At 41.0% G+C, this 19,319-nt stretch overlaps 2 protein-coding genes across 2 annotated transcripts in view; one reads left to right on the forward strand and one right to left on the reverse strand.

Moving 5' to 3' along the window:
* Nucleotides 1-1,180, forward strand: part of LOC143282078 (electron transfer flavoprotein subunit alpha, mitochondrial-like) — a 12,379-nt gene extending 11,199 nt beyond the window's left edge. Inside the window, exon 10 of the mRNA XM_076587539.1 lies at nt 450-1,180. Within this exon, the coding sequence (XP_076443654.1) occupies nt 450-488 (39 nt within the window). The 3' untranslated portion in view covers nt 489-1,180. The remainder of the gene's footprint in view (nt 1-449) is intronic.
* On the reverse strand, nt 508-12,353 carry LOC143282076 (protein fem-1 homolog B-like). Its single transcript, XM_076587537.1, has one exon. It carries the CDS (start codon nt 12,291-12,293, stop codon nt 10,353-10,355), a length of 1,941 nt encoding a protein of 646 aa, XP_076443652.1. The 5' UTR covers nt 12,294-12,353; the 3' UTR covers nt 508-10,352.
* Between the last annotated feature and the right edge of the window lie 6,966 nt (nt 12,354-19,319).

The raw sequence follows: 19,319 nt of genomic DNA on the forward strand, positions 1-19,319 counted from the left end.
GAGGTTACCTACTTCCGGGAGGTTATCGGCCGTAGCTACTTTTGTTTTCTCCGCATAGGCGGATAGTAAGTTTGCACAGGACAGGAATGTCAGACCCCTGCCAGAGTCTGCACTAGTGGGTCACGGTAAGTATGTTACTTAAACGTAATTTTAGGTAGAAAATTTCCTTTGTATTCTGCACAGATTGTATGAGTGAATATTTGTGTGCTGAAAAGAATGAATGCTTACTTGCCTGAAATCATCTTGTAGGGTACAGGTAATAAACCAATGAGAAGGAAGTTTTGTGGGGTTGGGGAATGTCCATGCTGGGTTGCTTCGGTTTCTTTCTGTTCAGGTTCTTGGAATTGTTTTGTTTTTTGGAAGGTGTTTTCAGCCCTAATAATGTAGACCTGTGTGGTTCATTAGGCTATAAGCACCTATTATAATAATACTTTGTTGTTGTTTTCCAGGCCATTCCTGAAATGACTGAAAAAGTGGACAAGAAGTGATCACTAGACTTTTGGGGGGAAAAAAAGTTTAGTAAATAAAAGACTGCAACTTTACCAGTTTTGTGAATGTTGTGATGATCATGAAAACAAATCAATCTGTCTCGTACTTGTTTAATAAACAAAAAATTGAGACACACATATAATTTGGAGAGAAGTTTGTAAACAGAAATTGTTCGGAAATTATTTTGCTGGTTGGATGTGGATACTGGTTGGGTTACAGTTGGGTTTTTGCCATCAATGTTTTTGCCGGTTAGAACTAGTTTATTGTAAATTTCATCATCACTGGTAAGCCTGCCTTGTGTTAAACTTGTGAACAAAATGCTGGCAAATCCAAATATTCCTGATATTTGCAGGAATATTTCAGTGTCCTCATCTAAAATAATTTGGTGTTAAGAAATGTAACATAATTATGTAGTGTATAAATTTTAATGACTATGAAATGAATACATGAAATTATAACCTGTCTTTGTAGTAAGGCTGTTACCACTGTGTACAATGAAAGCAAGATTTTTCAGTTAATGATTCCATCTACCATCACTAAGGAACTCTTTTTTTTCTTTTCTTTTTTTTGTCTCATGGACATTAGTAAGGCATAAAATGAGAACTGAAAAAATTACACTTAAATTGTGTGCCAAACAAAGAAGAGGAAAGTCTGATTTGGTATACTGTTGTTAATAAAATGCTGATCATTATGTGGACTGCTTTTTCATTTTTGCATAGATTATTTTAGTGAAAGAATGTGTGACAATGTGGACTGCTACTTTCTTTATTTCCATTTAGATTGTAACAGTGAAAGAGTGTGTTAAGAATGTGGTGATGGCAAAGCTGCAAATAAAATATAGGTGAATAAATTGCTCGTTACCTGATATTGTCACAATGCCTGCCACACCTATTTCCCTGGCAATGGTGTATAAAGATATGACATTGATTTCCCACTGATTTCATCACAACCAGGCACTGAAGCAATGGCGGAGTGATAAAGTGTCCACCTAGAAATTGACTGAATCTGAGCCCATAGGATGGAATCCCCGCACTCAGCAGTATTTTCTCCCCCTCCACAAGACCTTGAATGGTGGTCTGGACACCAGTCATTTGAATGAAATGGTTATCCAAGCTCCCATGTGTAGCATGCATTTTAAGAACGCATCTTAAAGATCCCAATGTTGGTTCCCAGCAAAACTGTAGAAAAATCCACTCTGACAAGAAAACAAACACATGTGCAGGCAGAAAAAGAAAAAGAAGAAAAAAAGGCTGGCTCTGCACTGTAGCAGCATGCTCTCCCTGGGGAGAGCAGCCTGATTTTCATGCAGAAAAATTTGTTGTGACAAAAAGCAATAAAATCCAATACAGTGCAGTACATAACTAATCTCTGGGTGTCCCGGTGGAATATCAGGACAATGGAACCGTCACAGTTGGCAATAACTGATAATCATTATAGATGGTGCACTGTTTTGACACTAAGGGCTCCACGGTCTGTGACTGGAAGGCTAGGAGAAAAAGATGGGAAATGTTTCCTGACTTTGCCAACTTCATACAAAAAAAAAAAAAAGAATTTTTAAAATGCGAGTCCTCTGTAAAGTCTGTTCAGAGATTCTCTTTGATGTTTACTTTAATCCTTCAATCTCTTTTTAGAGTAAGGACAGACAGACACAGGAAAGATACAATGCAAACAAACTCTGAATGCTCTCAGCTCCATTTTCAGTCTTTGCAGCCAAGTAAGATTCAAGGATTGTAAGTGAAAAAACTGAGTGGGCTTATGAAAAAAGAAAGAAGAAAAAAAGAAAACAGTAAACAAAAGAGGGACAAAACAAAATTGTAATACATTTACAAGATACTCAAGTTTCTCTCTTGGAGATAACACTGTCTGATCATTTGCTGTGTTTTATAGTCAAAACAGACAGAAATTTTGCCTTTTTTTGTCTCAGTTTCCGTTCCCCCCGCCTTTTTTTCTTTACATGTATCATTCTTTCTTTGATCAGTCACTCTCTGTACGATCCAGTCTGTGTTACTTTCAGTGTATGTGTATGTATTGAAATGGGTTTTTTTTGTTTTGTTTTTTTACAAAGTTATTTGTCAGGCTAACAGCAGACCCAGTATTCTCTGCAAATCAGTAACTGGTGGTGTATGTGGTAAATGAAAGGTGTATGTGGGTAAATGAAGCTGGTTTTCAATGCATTTGTGTAAAAAGATTGGTGTGTATGCAAGTGCTGTGTGTGTGTGTGTGTGTGTGCTTTGTGAGTTAAATGCAAATAATTTTTAAAACTGAACAAATCAAACAGAAGACCTTGTATCTGAAAATGGTCCATTTTTATTTTGAAAGAAATCACTGTGGCTGTTGAAACAAAAGAATTCTAAACCTAACTTTTTTGTTTTCAGTACCAAAATAGATTAAACTGCATGAGTATCACAGCATGCACACAAAGTATACTGCACTCAAGCTTTCAGACATTGTTAAATATTACAAAACGAAATGTTAGTAATGCTAATTCCACTATGTATAAATCACACTTTGATCAGGTAAGCAAAAACCATTATAACCTTTAAAAACAAAGTAATTTTCTGTGAAAATAACTGGCACTCTCAAATGAAAAAATAAAAACTGAACTCACCTTATACTGACTTCATGATATTAATAAATCATTTCTGGAAAGATATAATTATTGTTTACTACATAATTGGTGCCTCTGACAACTGCAGTTCACTGAACGTGTTCATAACTAAATGCCCTTGAATGTCGTGATGAGAGAAGCAGAATTCGAATCACAATATATTCATTCAGGCTGAAACCTCATATGATGAGGTATGAACAAAAGAAACATGATGAGAAAAAGAAAAGGGGAAAAAAAGAAAAGAAAGGTAATTGAAGGGATCAACAGCAAGCATTTATCTCAACTGTTTAATCAAACTCAATGCAACTTCCAATGAACTGGAACATCTATCCTGACAACATATCAAGAAACAATTTGAAACAGTACAGTAAAGATTCATACACAAAGCTCAAAACAGTCATACTCAACAACAGAATCAGAAGAAAAAAAAAACGGTCACGCCATAGCTGACCTCTCCACAAAGCATGGCAATGATCAGAGCAATTTACAGACAATAAAAATGGCGAGCAGCTCACACTGTACTTCAATATGTCTGGTTGACAAAATGGAGAAACACTGTCGTCAATCAACTACACACTGTTTTGTGCTGCTTAAACAGTTTGTTGTCCAGAATCAAGCAATTTTTCCTTGTTTAACTTTCAGTACAAGTATTTATTTCACACTTCATTAGAAAATGTTTCGAAACTGCCACCAAGATTACCAGGACTGATCTAACTTCTAAAGACGACATATAAGCGGCTACTCAAAAAAGCAAAATCAATCAGCCAGGATGAATCATATCCAGCTTTTGGGATTTTCGAGATGTTCCCCTCCAGTCAACGGTACAGAAGTATAAGGATGAAAACCAATCGCTTCGCCAATAGCTTTTGACAAATAGAACTGTGCAATCTACAACCATCTACCTGAAGATCTGGTCATCAGCCCCATCCACATATAATATGCGGCTTCTGTTCAAATGTTTGTGTGTGTGTGTGCGTGCACATTGAGTATGCACAAGTTTTTGTATTGATATGCACATGTATATATCCTAATTTCTACTGTATCTGTGTTTGTGTATAACCCCACCCACCCCCCTCCCCCAATATATTCCTTGTGACCCTGGTACACTTGGTAATAAAGACATTCTATTATGTACATGTATAGTGTTTGTCATGTGAAAATGTTTCTATTAAAAAGTATTACGTACATGTATGTTGACCGTTATATCCAACAGATCACACCATCAATTTGTTCATGTGTGGCTGTTTACACAAGTGCAAGTAGGTCCAAAACCTTTGTCTGAAGATATTTCAGGATCACTCTTATTTTAGCTCAAAGAGCCCTGCACCCCAGAACTGCTCTGGTGTCAAAATTTACCTCATTTTATTAAGTTCCTTCATAAGAACAAACTGCAAGGGAAGGGAACTAACTTCAACAGTATTTCCGGATGTGCAGAGTGTATTTCCTGAATCTTTCTGCATCGACATGGCATATAAGCCTGCCGAGACTTGTATTTGCCATTCTTCACTGTCTCTATTTTTAGCATAGTGACAGACTACTTGAAGGAAATTTTCTTTTCTTTCCCATGTTTACCATTTCTATTGAGCATATTACGGATAAGAACAAAAAAAAAGAAGAAAAGAAAGAGTGTCAGCACACTGAAATGACGCACTCTCCGGGTGGAAAGCATCCCAAATGTCAAGCGCAGAAATCTGTTGGGACAGAGAGTAATTTGATACAATACAGTACAAAATATATCTCAATTCTAATCTGAAAAACAATGTCACAACTAAATCAAACCATCAATGATTACAAAACCATTTTTGTTTCAACAATTAAAAAAAATAAATAAAGCCCCCATCTTTATTTCCAGAAAGACCTTGCCTTTATCAAATATTTTCATAAGCTGAACTTCACATCTGTGATTCATGAAGATCAACTGAATACACAGAAGGAATTTTATATATATATATATATATATATATATATATATATAGTTTAACATGATGTTAATGCATTGTGATTATCTATAATTGCTGGATGGATGAACTACTAGTGATAATAAAATTTTAAAAAATCATGTGCTTACTTCAACTGCAGTGATAGCAATAATATATATCCAAGTCAATGACATGAACCACTGTCACCTGCAATGAGACTGCAGCAGCTCAAATGTAATTACAGCAGATATCACAAGAACAGAGACTGAGAATCACATTGTCCTTTCAAGAATTCAGCGACAATATTTTTTTTATGTCAGCACTATGACATACACATTAACACATCTATGCAAAATATTCAAATTCAAGCAATGCAGTAAACAATAAATGTTTTAAGGCCCACAATAAGTCATGAATTCTTCATAACGAATGCACAATCATTTATGCAATCAAAACACACATTATCTCCCCCCCCCCCTCTCCTCCCCCTTTCTCTCTTTCTCTATCCAATCACACAATAAACAGTGTTATATGCTAAGATGGAAAGTTAGTTCTCTCTACTAGTACTGGTACAATAACATTCTCCATAAACTGAAGACCCAAAATTCCAATAACTGATTCACACAAAACAGAACCCCCACCCACCCCCACACACCCAAATTAAAAAGAAAACTCAAAGTGTGAATACAGTGCAAGAAAACCCCAAATTATTTATTAAAATAGTAAATTCCAAAAGGATGAACAATAATGAATTTCAAAATAAATCTAAAACACAGTAGTTATTATACTCATCAACCTTTCAGAGTACCAGTATGAACAAGTTGTGACATGCTATTAATAACACAGCTATCTTTTTTTTTTTCTTAGTTTAACTTAATTAAAGAGAGATCTTTAACATACATATGCAGAATCATACATCTTTTAAATTCAGATAAAATCTTTATCTATAAAAGGTATGAAGGTATCAGGCTGAATCAGTGAATGTAGAACAAGCATTCTTCTTCTTCTTTGTTTATGGGCTGCAACTCCCATGTTCACTCACAAAAAAAAGTCACATGCACAAGTGGGCTTAAAAAGTGTTTTTGATGCCACCATATATGCAGTCATGCATACTCTGTTTTTAGTGGGAAGCATTCATATTTTCGCTTTCAGCTTTCATTTTAATTTTAATAACAACACAAGACTACCACACACAAAAAAAAGTCAATAAAATAAATATTTAAATAATGAACATCCATGATTAACTAAAAACATCAAAATAGGTTCCAAGTTTACTGATGAGTATATCAAAGTTGGTTCAGATCCACCCCCAAAATAAAATAAATAATTTTTAAATGAAAAGGAAAACAATGCAGCAATGTTTTGCTCTGACATGCTTAAAAACCAGCCAGTGCTTGAACCATCTAAAGACTAAAAGCATTTCCAAACTCTAGTATTCAAAAGGATATAAGACCAAAGCATACTATCTGAACATGAAACTTTCCTCAAGTTCAAAGCCTTGAAAAATCCTTATGGCACAATGAATGCTACATAACAAGCTGTGTATTTTTATGTGCCATTTAAAGCAAATCTGTGGCAATTTGAAACAAGCCTTGATGCAAAAACAAACAAAAAATCTGAATCACATGAACATACAGACTTGTATAGTGAACATGATTTGTCCAACATACAATGCAAAACACTCAAATGTTTGTCAGCAAAAATGAACAAGTCAACAACTTCAACAAGTAGAAACAAAACGGAATACCATTTGTGATTTAAAAGAAACATGTATGTAACTGTAAGATACAAATTGGAGGTGTATCAGATGTGGTATCTCTCTCCTCCACTTCCTCTCCTTGCCCCACTCCAGACAGAATGACTCATGCATGCACAGATGAGGCCAAAGCTCAAGTAATTCCTTGTTGATTTTATGAACATCATCATTACATAATATCAAGGAAGTTAGCAGAATGTAGCATCTGCAATTCATTATACTGATTAAATCCAAACTACTTAACAGAATCTAATAACGATGACAAAACAAAACAAGAAAACATTTTCTGAATCTAAACAACCGTCTGTATGGAAAACTGATTTCCATTGAAAGGAACTGGACTGTAGTAGACAAGGGAAAGATTGGAGTCAAAATATGTAAACTGTACAACAAACAAATAGTGAAATACTGATTTTTTATATGATTTGCTTTTACATGAAACAAGGACTTGGAACTCCAAGCCTTCGTTACATAGTATGTATAGCGCTTTGCATAACCTTACACTTGGGTAGATACAGACATTGATCAAAAACCAGATCGAGTCATACAACCTCATTACTTAATCTACTTCTGCAGCAACTGAATGAAGATTATATAACATCACATCACCCCTTCCAGATCACTCCTTTAAGTGTATTATATCTCTTCCAGAGATCATACCTATTTTTCATTTGACCATGCATATACACAGAAATATACTAAGTACAGGCCCCACAGCCTCTCAAAGTGCAAATATTCCATTATAATCTTTGTTCTTCCTCATACAAGTGACCACTGGCACATGTATAACTATAACTTGTACAACTATAAGTATAACTAAGTATAAGACCATCTCCTATAACTAGTATTTAAAGACAGACTGGCATTGCCTGTACATGGATCGATGAATACACACCACAATTAACCTGAAAATAGTATTACTTTATGTGCCATCAAATGCCTGGGTCCAATGCTGCATCACTGCATGTAGGACAATTGGAAAGCAATGTTTCTTAGCTGGTTTTTGCAATTTTTTTCCTACAGGTTACATGGATCAATGAACACACACCACTATCAGATACCTGTAATTAGTATTATTTTATGTGCCATCAACTGTCTGGGTCTAAAACTGCATCACTGCATGCAGGACAATGGGAGAGCAATGCTTCTGTGCTGGTTTTGCGATTTGTTTTTTTCTAATCGTTACACAGGTCGAAGAACACACACCACTATCAGATACCTGAAATTAATATCACTTTATGTGCCATCAATTGATCAAATGTCTGGGTCCAATACTGCATCACTGCATGTAGGACAATAGGAAAGCAATGTTTCTGTGCCGGTTTTGAATTATTTTTTTTTTTACAGGTTACATGGATCAACGAACACACCACTATCAGATACCTGTAATTAGTATTATTTTATGTGCCATCAAATGTCTGGGTCCAATACAGCATCACTGCATGCAGGACAATGGGAAAGCAATTTTTCTGGGCTGGTTTAGCAATTTGTTTTTTCTACAGGTTACATGAATCAATGAACACACATCACTATCGGACACCTGTAATTAGTATTACTTTTTGTGCCATTATATGACTGGATCCCAAACTCCATCACTGCAGTGCACAAACACAATGGGAAAGAAATGTTTCTGGGTTGGTTTTGCAAGCAGAGCCTTAAAAATGTGTACCTTCATCTTGGAGTTAAAGGGCTTGTTTTCACCAGTATTGACAAAATTCAATATCATAAAAAAAATAATTTTTTTTTAAATTCTGCCAGTAACACTTCACACAACGCAGTGAGAGACAATAACTCTTATCATAATGTACAGTACACAACAATAACATGATCTAAAAATATATAGTTAACTTGATGCTTACTCATAGGAAAATACAGGGTTGCCAGTGACAGTTTTTGTTGCATAATCAAAACATTTTATGTGGAGTTGTATTAAAAACTCATGTTTAAACAATGTATCACCACCATTTTTCAATTTTCAACGTGAGAATACATTTCATTTTCTTGTCAGTAACATAAATAAGTGACATTAGCACTTTGTTTTTTGTAAACAGATGTGAATCAAGACGTGAAAAACATACTTCCCTTATTTACAAAATATTTTTTTGCTTCATTTCACCCACCTTTGTTTTGCTTCTTATGTTCTCTTCTTTCTCTTTTTGTTTCTACAATGCATGTGCATGAAATGTCAAAGACTTGACTCAGGACACACTCTACATTACCAGACACTTGTCTGGGTGCTAGTCTTTCTGATGAGACAATAAACTGGGGTCCCATGTGCAACATGCACCTAACCCACACAAAAAAAGCCAGCAACAAAAAACTGTCCTTGTGAAAATTATGTAGAAATCAACCTTAAAGTTAAAAGTAAAACAAATATACTTCCTGATAACAGAACAAAGAATTTAAGTTTAAAAAATAGTAAGTTGGGTGACACTGCACTGTGGTGATGCGCTCTCCATCGGGGGAGCAGCCCAAGTTTCTCACAAAAAATCTTTTGTGACAAAACGTAATGCAATCTTTTTTTCTTTTTCTTTTTTTTATAATTACAACACAATACAGCTCACTAACCTTCACACACTTTTATGGTCTAAATTGTAAAAGGGAAACTTCAAATGAAAAGGTTCATTTTCCTTGTAGTTTATCAATCAAACTAAAATATGATAATTTCCTCCTCTGTTAGTGTTACAAACTGACTGTGACTTGTCACACATGTAAGATTCTTTCACATTTAACTGGCACTAATTCTTCAAAGTCAATGATTCATTAGGTTTGGGTTTTCTTTGTTTTTGCTTTTTGTGTTGGTGGTGGTGATTTTTCTTGTTTTTCAATTTTTGTCCCCTTTTGAAAAAGGCCATCTTGTACAACAAGTTGTAGTTCAAACTTTGCATATGTAGATGTACCTTGACAGGTTTACTTGCAAAACTTTGCTCCCAAAGTTTTCACTATTTCAGCTGGGTTTTTGTTTTTCCTGAAATAAATAATGCTTAATCTTTTCCCTTCAATTACAATTTCAATTCTATCATTTCTGCACAATTTTATCACCAGAGAAGTGAATTAGAATCTTTAGGTACCCTTGTGACACATGCGCACTTACAGAAAAATAAAAAGGTAATGGTGAACAATATGTACTGTCCACAGGACAACAGTCTCATTTTACCCACAACTTGGTAAAATCTGTCTTATATAAAATAAATGTAAAATAAATTTTAAAACAAAATATCAAAATTACATGATGGAAATGCAATAACTATCATGTAGAAATAAAACTAATTAACAAATAATAGCACAATGCAATGACCCTCGAGTGAATGGCTTCATATGAAGGACATACATGATGTAAACTTGTATCATTGAAAAATAACATTAATAAAATAAATGAGTAACTTCAACTGTTCCAGTGAATCTTGAGGTCAAAGCTGAACTCCTGAAGACTGCACATATTATGCACTCAGTATCATCTCACTGTCAGTGGGAACAAAGACCTGAAATTGTCCTCATGATTTTGCAATCAAAACCCTAGCACGCTGTAGCGGTCATGAACCGTTAGTGACTGGCTTCACAGCACAGATAATTATCAGATTCAGTGAAGATTTATAAACTCTTCTAGAAACACTGGCACAAAGGAGCTGTATGCAATATTGTGGTCTCGGATGCACCTGGCTGCTAGACACTTGAGAGACAACTGGTTGTGCTGTCTCAGTATCACCTCTGCCACACCGGTTGTCACACACTGGATAGGTGTTTTGCGCTCATGATTGCTAATGTCCATGTGAGCTCCACCTTTGATCAGCACCTGCATCACCTTCAACAATGTGTCAAAGTCATTGATGGGTTCAGCATAGCGCACAATGATATGCAGAGGGGTATTTCCACACTGATCCATTGCATTCACATCTGCTCCACAATTGACTAAAATGACAGCCATCTGAGAATTGGGAAACTTCACAACATCATTGACATGGAAGTCATCCACTAGAGTAGCACTGTCTACAGCCATGTGCAAGGGAGTGTAACCATTCCTCAGTGATGGACCTTTCTTCAGAAAATAATAGACCAACCTGTGCAGCTGCTCTATTTCCTCCCCTTTTTTCTCCACCTTGATGGCAATGGCTAAGAGATATAGGCATGTGTGGATGTTCGCCTGATAAATTTCTGTCACTGTGTCTTTGTCATCCTCATCTCTGTGTGCACGTTGAACATCACGGTCAAGTTCTTCCACAGCATGCTGAAACACACTCTCAATATGCACAAAGCAAAGAGGTAGCCCCAAATGGACCATCTGCGCAAAGACTTGAGAGAAACGAAGGAGATCCTTGGAGATAGTACGGTTGTTGCGCTGCCGAAGCTGCATGGCATGCATCCACAATGCAATACAGCGGTCAAATCTTCCATTGTCTGCAAACACAGCCCCACGAAATATGACAGGATGTGGAACCTCTGGATTATCAGCACCAAGAATTCTTTCACGGATTGTAAGTGATTCCATGTGAAGTGCAGAACTGTTATGTTGAATGGCCTCCAATTCTGCAACTGTCCGACATTCTCGGCGGTTTTCATATGCTGGTACTGGAGGATACTCTGGTTTCTTGATGATTCTCTGTGGATCTTTGAATCTCTCAGACATGGCATGGTGAAGATAGTAGTATGCTTTGTGCATGTTGTAGTTTTCTTTGTCATTGGCAAAAGATGCACCAAGAAGTTCCAGAGCATCAATCTTTTCTGACTGGGTAATGTTTGGGAGAGTGATGAAATACTCAACCACATCTTCCTTTCCACACTCTGCAGCAATTGTAAGTGGTGTCATATTGTGATCATTTGTCAGCATTTTTCCATTGAAGCGAATCAGTTCTTTGACAATGTCCAGATGGCCACATTCTGAAGAGAAATGCAGAGCTGTGGCTCCACAGTGCGCCTTGCAATCAGGGTCAGCCCCCTTTTCCAAAAGGAAAGTAACAACCTCTCTGTGTCCTTTGTAGCATGAGATCATGAGACAGGTATTGTTGTATTTGTTTGCAATTGTTAAGTCCGCACGGTTGTTCACAAGGAATCGCACAATATCCAACCGTCCATCAAAACATGCAGCACGCAGAGGCGTTGAGTTTGTGACAGTAGGATGGTTTACGTCTGCACCATGTTCAACGAGACAGCGAACAACACAAAAATGACCCGCACCAGCAGCACACCACAATGCTGTTGCGCCTTCGATTACATAGCCGTCAAATTTCACAACACCTGACTGTTCAATGTTCACGTTGAAATTACTCAAGAGTACCTGAACTACCTTTTCCTCCCCATTTCTTGCAGCAATTATGAGGGGTGTTGTCTTCTGTCCATCTGCCTCCGTGTGGTGTTCTAATACTTCATTGACAATATGCCGATCAAGGTTCCACAACATTGCGAAAATGCTGATAGCCATTCCATCTCTAGCAGCCTGATGAACCTTTGCTTTCAATGATGCTATCATCTCTGGGGTAAACTCGGACGACCCCATCTCTCTGCAACTGTGTGAAACACTAGTCATAAGTTCAGTCTACGTGAAATGAAAACAAGTTCACATCATACCCGACGTCGCCATAATAATTCGCTGAGTGCGCATGCGTACAGTAGGAAACGCTGTGTATTTGCATTGAGCATCTTCCGGTAGGAAGTTCGGCAAACTTTTTTTCTTTTTTCTTTTTTTTTTACGTGACTTGGGCGACTTAAGGCCCCCTTCCAAGGGGCCTGTTCGTTCTGCGAGTAAGACAAAAGCCTGTATATAGCAGCATGCATGGCAGGCGTATGGAGCAAAGCAAAAAAAAAAAAAAAGTGTCAGTCTACCTGTCTGACAGGTGAATATACAAGGTAGGCAGGGTCAGTTTTTCTGATAACAGTCAAGCTTATTTTTGAAGGAATTTATAGAGGGTGCTGTCACTTACTGCACAATCTGTTCCAGAGGGAAGCAACCCTGTTTGAGAAGAAGTTTCCTGTAACATTGAACCAGTATAATTATATATTATCTACTATATCGTTTTTTAATGTTGTTGTTTTTGTTTTGTTTTTGTTTTTTTGTAGGGTTTTGTTGTTGTTTTGTTTTTTAACTGCCGCGTGTCCGTGTAGGTCTACAAACAAACTCGAATTTTGGCAGCTTGACGTTGTAATAACCCTGAAATTATTTATACACCTCAATCATATCCCCACTACGTCGCCGCGGTTACAGACTTGGCAATTCTAGGATCCGATCTTTCCTGGTCAGTTATAGGTTTGTCCCTCAAAGGTGACAACAGTCTGCTTTGTTGCCCGGCGCTGCACATCCTCATTTTCACTGCATTGTGTTTTCTGCTGTGGCTGCCAAACACATGCAATGACCATACTCTAGCAGTGGACGTTCAAGGGCATTGCAGTTTCGGTTCAGTTCAGTTACTCAACTTGAGGACTGAGGCCGCGGCGTCACCGGCTGACTGCGTTCAGACAAATCTATATACGCTACACGACTGCACAGTCTAAATGCCTGATCTGTTCGAGTCCAAACACTATAACAGTGTGGTTTTAGTTTCCAACAGCAGTCACATATAGAATTGTAAACTGTAGCATTATATGTGACGAGCCCGAGAAGACAAAATGACGTAAGCTTGTACTGCGTCAGTTGAAATCTTTACACTGACGAACCGATAAAACTAAAATCAAGTATGCTTCTAACCGTGATTAAAGTGTGTTTATGTATGTACAACAAACATTATATTGCAGCAAACGATACAGAGACTTGATTTAATAGATGTTTAGGAGCAGTCAGTTGTCTAAAAGGGGCTTTGCATTTACAATTCATGAACGAAATCACCGTGATCACCACCAGAGGTGTCGAGAAACTCCTGGTCAACCTGAACCCCACCAAAGCAGCTAGCCCAGATGGTCTAATGCCCAAGGTACTATAAGAGTTGGCCAAAGAAATCGCACCCACCCCAACAGCCATCTACACTGAGTCCTCACTACAGTCAGGAGAGGTACCAGCAGACTGGAAGGAAGTGCTGGTGACTCCAGTATTTAAAAAAGGGAGAGTACTACAAGACGTCTAACTATAGACCCATCTTTCTTACCAGCATCTCCACAAAAGTCCTTGAACACATCCTGGTCAGTGCCATCATGCAGCACCTAGAGGCGAATGACATTGTGTCCAGTCAACAACATGGTTTCAGAAAACTCCAATCCTGTGAGACCCAGCTCCTCGAGTTTACCGAAGTTTAAGTCTCTGCAGCAATGGAAGACAGCACTGCAACTGATGTCATCATTATGGACTTCGCCAAAGCGTTTGTCCGGGTGAACTATAGTCTGCTGATTCACAAATTAGACCACTATGGGATCCGAGGGAACACCAACAGCTGGATAGTGAGCTTCCTTCGTGATCGGAAGCACATGGCAGTGGGCACAATCTAACTATGTGAATGTGAAATCTGGCGTGCCCCAGGGATCTGTGCTCGGACCCAGCCTCTTCCTGGCATACATAAATGACTTCCCTGCCAGAATCTCCTCATTATCCAGACTATTTGCAGACGACGCTGCTGTGTACTGTCTGCTGACCAACACTGACGACCCGGCAAATCTCCAAGAGGATCTCGGCAAGCTTGAAGTCTGGGAGAAAGAATGGGACATGCATGGTGTTCCACCCTGACAAGTGGAGCCAGCTGCCCCTGACTAGAAGCAGGAAACCAATGAACGCCAACACCAAGCACACCTTCCATGGCCACACCCTTGAACGAGTGTCCTCAGGGTCACCCTACAGTCAAACCTGTCCTGGGGAGTCCATGTGGACAACGTTTGTGCAAGGGCCAACAGAATGCTGGGCTTCCTGAGAAGGAACGTGAAGGTGTGCTCAACCAAAACAAAGGAGCTAGCACCAGCATACAAGGCCATAGTCAGGCCCATTATGGAGTACGCTTGCACCGTTTGGGACCTGCACGCCGACAAGATGACCAAAAAGCTGGAGAAAACCCAGCAAAGAGCAGCCCGCTTCGTCCTGAACCGGCACAGAAACACATCCAGTGTTGCCGATATGCAGGATCAACTCCAGTGGACCTTCCTTAACAACGCCGCCGCACCAGCCGACTTGCCATGTTGTACAAGATACAGAACGGCCTGGCATGCATAAGGTGTGACACCCTTAAACCCCTGACTGCAAGCAACAGAAGAACATACCACACAAACCACTACCAGCGGATCACATGCCGCACAGATTACAGAAGCTGCTCCTTTTCCCCCGAACCATCCGTGACTGGAATGCCCTCCCTGCTGAGACCGTCCAGTCCTCCCTCCTTGGCCACCTTCATCCCCAAGGTGTCCAGATCACAGTAAACACTAAACACCTCTGCTTGTTGTTTTTTTGTGTTTTTTTTGTTGTTGTTTTTTCCCCAGTGGTGTGGTGATTTGTGGGCCTGCAGCTTCGCTTAGGTTACTAAAGGGCCTTGGGCCTGACTCAGGCCCGAGTGCAGCTCCGCATGCAGCTGCGCCGCGGCCTTAACCCTTCAGTAGGGCCAAAATTCTTTTCCCTCCTCTCTTCTCTCTCCCTCTCCACACTGTGCACCTCCCCACATGTCAATAATAGCCGGATTAACGGCTGATGGACATTGCAGGAAGAAGAAGAAGAAGAATTCGAACGGCGTCATGCATTCTGCACGAGTCGTTGAAGACCGGCAGATCAGCTGCGAAAAAGGCACCTGCTATACAGCTTTAGTTAGTTGTGCATGAAGCAGTATCTGAAGCCAGCTGAGCGCTTGGCTACATAAATACTTATTATTATAATTATTATCGACGGGCGCAATAGCCGAGTGGTTAAAGCCGGCCGCATTGGACTTTCAATCTGAGGGTCCCGGGTTCGATTCTCGGCAATGACGTCTGGTGACCCGGGTAAAGCATGGAGATTTTTCCGATCTCCAAGGTCAACACACGTGCAGACCTGCTAGTACCTGAACCCCCCTCGTATGTATACGCACACAGAAAATCAATATGCATTTTCAAGGTCCTGTAATCCATGTCAGTGTTTAATGGGTTATCGAAACACGAAATACCCAGCGTGCATCAACCACGACAGAATCATTGGCAAGTCGACGATGGTCATGTAACGGAAAGAAGGAAAGAAAGATAACAGGATAAAGCTGAACGCTTTTATAACAGAGTTCAGCAGAGATGTTAAATGCATATGTGGAGAATCTATTTCTAGCAAACACATACGCTTTGAATGTCAGAGTCTGAAATAGTTTTTACCAAACTTCTCGGAAAATTCTTTTGAATGTATTTTTGACAATTTCAAGATGTTATCTACTATTGCAGAAGGTTTGCTGCATAGTACAATTGGACATTTGTTATAGTTGTTACAGTTGTTTAATGTTAGCTCAAGTCAGGTCAGATAGACATATCTGCTACTGATAACCTGGATCCCAGTACTACTTGTCACAGGGTCGAATTGCTGGCGACTAAGCCAGCACCCCCACCAGTCTTCTCAGGAGGATAGTGAGGAGGGTGGCTAGACACCTTGGTGGAATTAAATGACCCATCAAAGGGTGCCAGCTCTGGAGAGCTACCTGCGGCCACCTAGCTAAGGGAGTAAACCCTGACAGAAAATCCGGTGTGGGGCCCCTAAGGCGGTTGGATGGCAAACTTTGTCACTTTCCGGCAGCTCCTGCGGCCGCGTTGGCACCAAAACGTAACAGCCTTGCTGTTCCTTTGGATCTGTCAGCGAGGTGGAGAGGGGGGGACAAGCTGCATGGGCAACAGCCTGTCTTCCATATTACATTGCCGAGGCTTATATCCGTCCATCCATCCACAAACACCTTGCACCTAAAACCTGGAGAGGACACTCCAGCTTCGCTACTAGCACTAGCGTCGGAACAACACGTGAAGCAACAGTTACCGGTTGTAAGTTAGCGCTCAGTTGGCGTAGAGCCGACGCCAGGGGTTGCTTCTGACGGTGGGAGGGACCCTCGCGTCCCACTGGACAGCTTCCACTCGCACAAGCTGGGCAGCCCCCAGCCAGTTAGGTGCTGTCCCGCCACGACCTGCCTTCTTCTATGGGTGTGTGAAGATTATCCGACAAGCAGGTCGTTAATTTCCGCACCAGACAAAAAGAAAACTTCAAGAAACGGATCAACAATGAAACTGGCCTGTTGGAATGTCCGGACAAGTGATGCCTGGGCTCAGGCTCTCCCAAGATCTGCAAGACATCAGCGACGCCAGAAAGACGGCCGTCATAAACAGCGAGCTGAAAAGACTAAATGTGGACATTGCCACTCTGCAGGAAACACGGCTGGCTGACTCAGGAACACTAAAGGAGAGGGACTACACCTTCTTCTGGCAAGGAAAGAGCTCTGATGCCCCAAGAGAGTACGGAGTAGGCTTTGCAGTCAGGAACAGCCTGCTGAACATGATCGAACCAGGCAGCGGAGGTTCAGAACGACTAATGACTCTCCGCCTCAACACCTCTGAAGGCTATGTCACTCTCGTCAGTGCATATGCTACAACACTGTCCACCTCTCCAGACGCCAAGGATGAGTTCTACGAAAATCTCGCATCAACCATAAGGAACATCCCCAGGACAGAACAACTTGTTCTCCTGGGCGACTTCAATGCCAGAGTGGGTGCAGACAACAATTCGTGGCCCTCCTGTCTTGGTTCCTTTGGAGTGGGAAAAATGAATGAGAATGGACAGCGACTACTTGAGTTTTGTACCTGCCATGAACTGTGCATCGCCAATTCCTTCTTCAAGACGAAGCCCCAACACAAAGTCTCCTGGAGACACCCGCGCTCAAAACATTGGCACCAACTGGATCTGATCCTAGTAAGACGAGCTGCCATCAAAAACCTTCTCCACACTCGCTCTTACCACAGTGCAGACTGTGACACGGACCACTCTCTGGTATGCTGCAAGATCAGACTGAGACTGCAACCAAAAAAGTTCCACTGCTCAAAGAAACAAGGGAACTCTCGCATTGACGTCAGTAAGATGTCTCAGCCAGACTTTGTAGAACAGTTCGCAGAGGCCTTTGAGAGAGAATTCGATGCATTGCAGCCCAGAGGCTCTGCCAGAGAAAGATGGGAAACACTACGAGATACCATGCACCGCATTGCTATGGCCACCTTCGGGAAGAAAACCGCGAAGTCCCACGACTGGTTTGAGGCCAAATCATCAGAGGTGACTCCCGGTATTGAGGCCAAGCGCGCTGCACTCAGTGAGTACAAACGGTCACCTAGTGAGAAGAACCTGCAAATCCTCAGGGCCGCCAGGAGTAAGGTTTAGTTTAACGCCAGGCGATGTGCAAATGAGTACTGGACATAGCTCAGCGAAGAGATACAGAATGCTGCGGAAAGGGGCAACATCCGAGGGATGTATGAGGGTATCAGGAAGGCACTGGGACCAACACAGAGCAAGACTGCCCCCCTCAAATCCTCCACTGGGGAAGTAATCAACGATCCTAGCCAGCATATGGAGAGATGGGCAGAACACTACTCCGACCTCTATTCCACAGAAAACATAGTGTCCAACTCAGCCCTCGATGCCATCAAGTGCATGCTGGTCATGGAAGAACTTGATGCAGAGCCAACTGAGGACGAACTCAGCAAGGTCATTAACAGCCTGACATCAGGAAAGGCACCTGGCAGTGACGGAATTTCCCCAGACCTCATTAAACACTGCAAGACTACTCTTCTGCATCCTCTGCACACAGTCCTCTGTCAGTGCTGGAATGAGGGAGCTGTACCGCAGGACATGAGGGACGCCAAGATTATCACCCTCTACAAAAACAAGGGTGAAAGGAGCGACAGCAACAACTACAGAGGCATCTCACTTCTTAGCATTGTAGGCAAAGTCTACGCTCGGGTCCTCCTAATTCGCCTGCAGAAACTGGCTGAACGCGTTTACCCGGAATCACAGTGCGGTTTCCGAGCAGAGAGATCCACGGTAGACATGATCTTCTCCCTTCGCCAAATCCAGGAGAAGTGCAGAGAGCAGAAGATGCCCCTGTATGTCACATTCATTGACCTCACCAAGGCCTTTGACGTAGTCAGCAGAGACGCCCTTTGCAGGGCTCTTCGAAAGATCAGCTGCCCCTCCAAACTGCACAGCTTGATTGAGTCCTTCCACTCCAACATGAAAGGGATGGTGCAGTTTAATGCCAGGTAACCTCTCCAAGCCCTTCGACGTACGCAGCGGTGTCAAACAAGGCTGTGTCCTCGCTCCCACCCTATTTGGAATCTTCTTTGTTCTTCTCCTGAGACACGCGTTCAGCACAGTGCAAGAAGGGATCTACCTGTGGACCAGATCAGATGGCAGGCTCTTCAATCTCGCCTGCCTCAGAGCGGCAAGGACAAAAGTCCGCGAAGCCCTCATCAGAGACATGCTCTTTGCTGACGATGCCGCAGTTGTGACCCACACCCAGCGTGACTTGCAGTCACTAATGGACCGCTTCTGTCAGGCCTGCAAAGATTTCGGTCTGACCATCAGTCTGAAGAAGACAAATGCCCTAGGACAAGACACGCCATCTCCACCAGCCATCACCATTGATGACTACGAGTTTGAAGCCATCCA

Source organism: Babylonia areolata, chromosome 5 (genome assembly GCF_041734735.1).
Source record: "Babylonia areolata isolate BAREFJ2019XMU chromosome 5, ASM4173473v1, whole genome shotgun sequence".
In the NCBI taxonomy this organism is placed as follows: Eukaryota; Metazoa; Mollusca; class Gastropoda; order Neogastropoda; family Buccinidae; genus Babylonia; species Babylonia areolata.